Here is a 1,728-nt window from a genome sequence, read left to right as displayed (position 1 = left end):
CTACCATGCATTGATCTGGATGAGTCCATTATGGTCTACATTGGTAAAAGGGGTTCACAAGTTCAAATAACTTGTTTCATAATTGTTGTAAAATAGATAACATGTATAGAAGAGTACTTACCACTTCCTCCATAGCCAGGTAATTATGCACCTTGTCGATGGCCTGATTTTCAAACTGGAACTCCTGGGTGAAATCGACACCGTCAGACTTCATGATAGCATTATCCATAGCCTTGAGAATTAGTCCACGCATGTATACGCTCGGGTGTTGAGCGTCAACAAGGTCCTGGGTGATGAAGTTACAGCGCTGTTCTATCGGGATCACCTGGTGGTCCAACCTGTCAACACATCATCGTCACAGAATTAAAACGTTGTTTCTACAACCTCAACATTTCTCAGAGTTTTTTTGTTAAGAATTTGTTTTTACTCAAGTTGATTGATATTAACTCAATGACACAAAACCTTCAAACTACACTTGATGCAAATTCATGAAACAGACACGAAAGTCCGCCTAAGCAGCATGAATGGTTCGGAAATGCGTAAAAAATACCTACCAGACTTCATACGACTTCCACATAGCCCGACGTTGCCTGTACGTGTTGGTGTCAGTAAAGGTAATCACGGAAATGTAGTTAATTTTCTGTAAACAAAAATACAAACACTCTCGTTAAACCATTATCATCATTGCTGAATAAAAGACTTAATTTCAAGAACAAACATTTTATTTTATTTTGATGTTCTATAAGTTAGCCACACAATAAAAGAAAAATGTGTTTCCTGAAACAAGTTTTAAAAAATTAGGGTAGGTGGGAAGGGAAAAAGAATTAATATGAAAAATAATTTTGCTTGGTTTATATAGAGGTTGATCTTTGAAAATTGTGTTAGAAAGGTTTATGGTAGACAAACAAAAATTAGGGTAGGTAGGGTTACCAGAAATATAAAATATGGATGAATAACCTGTCTCCCCACCATGCTACATGTATATATAGGCTAAAATATCCCGACCCTTTACCCCTGTTGTTCCAGGTGAGTTAAGAAGTTGCCGCTAATGAACATTACTAAGTAGACCAATTGTTTTCCCTGTATCACCAGGAGTGGGAGAGTGTTACCTGTCCAAAGAAGACTGCATACATCTTGCCCTTGGAACACGTCACACTGACCTCCAAGTTCCGAGGAAGGTCCCATTCTGAGGCATCAATAAGACATCCCGGGAAACCTAGCATGTTAAGCATATATATGTAAACTACGGACATCTTAGAAAAATCAACATTTCAAACATTTATATATACCAAGTCTGACAATACAAGAGTTCTAATGCAAAAAAATAGCAGCGAAGAAAAAATTACAATTTTGTTAATCAAACTAAAAGAGCAATTTTATTTGTTTAGAATGTCCAATCCAAGGCAGGATTTCAAATGCGGTATACGTGAATCTTGTTTTGTTTGTAGTACACTTCTTACATTGTATTCCAGGCATACGGTAGCTAATTGCATGTGCATTTAGTGTGTGTTAACATTCAATTTTTCGGTGTTTTTTGTTTACAAGATAATGTTTTTTTTGTAGTTTTGTTTAAAGGTATTATAAATAATATACGTGTACAATGCATTAAAGTAAATTGTGATATTTTATTACATTATCTGAATTATTTTAACTATTGTTTTTTAATCCATTTCCTAAAAGTCATGCTACGATAGTACATGTATATGTATATGCAAGTGATTTATATTT

General features: G+C 35.0%; 1 protein-coding gene across 1 annotated transcript; it reads right to left on the bottom strand.

Annotated features, from left to right (window-relative positions):
* Positions 1 to 121: 121 nt before the first annotated feature.
* Positions 122 to 1,223, bottom strand: LOC110440852 (the record flags this gene model as incomplete). The annotated part of the gene is made up of 3 exons (XM_021483975.1): positions 1,110 to 1,223; positions 555 to 640; positions 122 to 338 (listed from the first exon to the last, which is right to left on the bottom strand). Coding segments are annotated over exons 1-3 (417 nt in total), but the record flags the coding sequence as incomplete, so codon positions are not given.
* Positions 1,224 to 1,728: the final 505 nt, after the last annotated feature.

The sequence above is a fragment of the Mizuhopecten yessoensis genome, unplaced genomic scaffold (assembly GCF_002113885.1).
Source record: "Mizuhopecten yessoensis strain PY_sf001 unplaced genomic scaffold, ASM211388v2 scaffold712185, whole genome shotgun sequence".
In the NCBI taxonomy this organism is placed as follows: Eukaryota; Metazoa; Mollusca; class Bivalvia; order Pectinida; family Pectinidae; genus Mizuhopecten; species Mizuhopecten yessoensis.
This window is presented reverse-complemented; position numbering and strand designations above follow the sequence as displayed.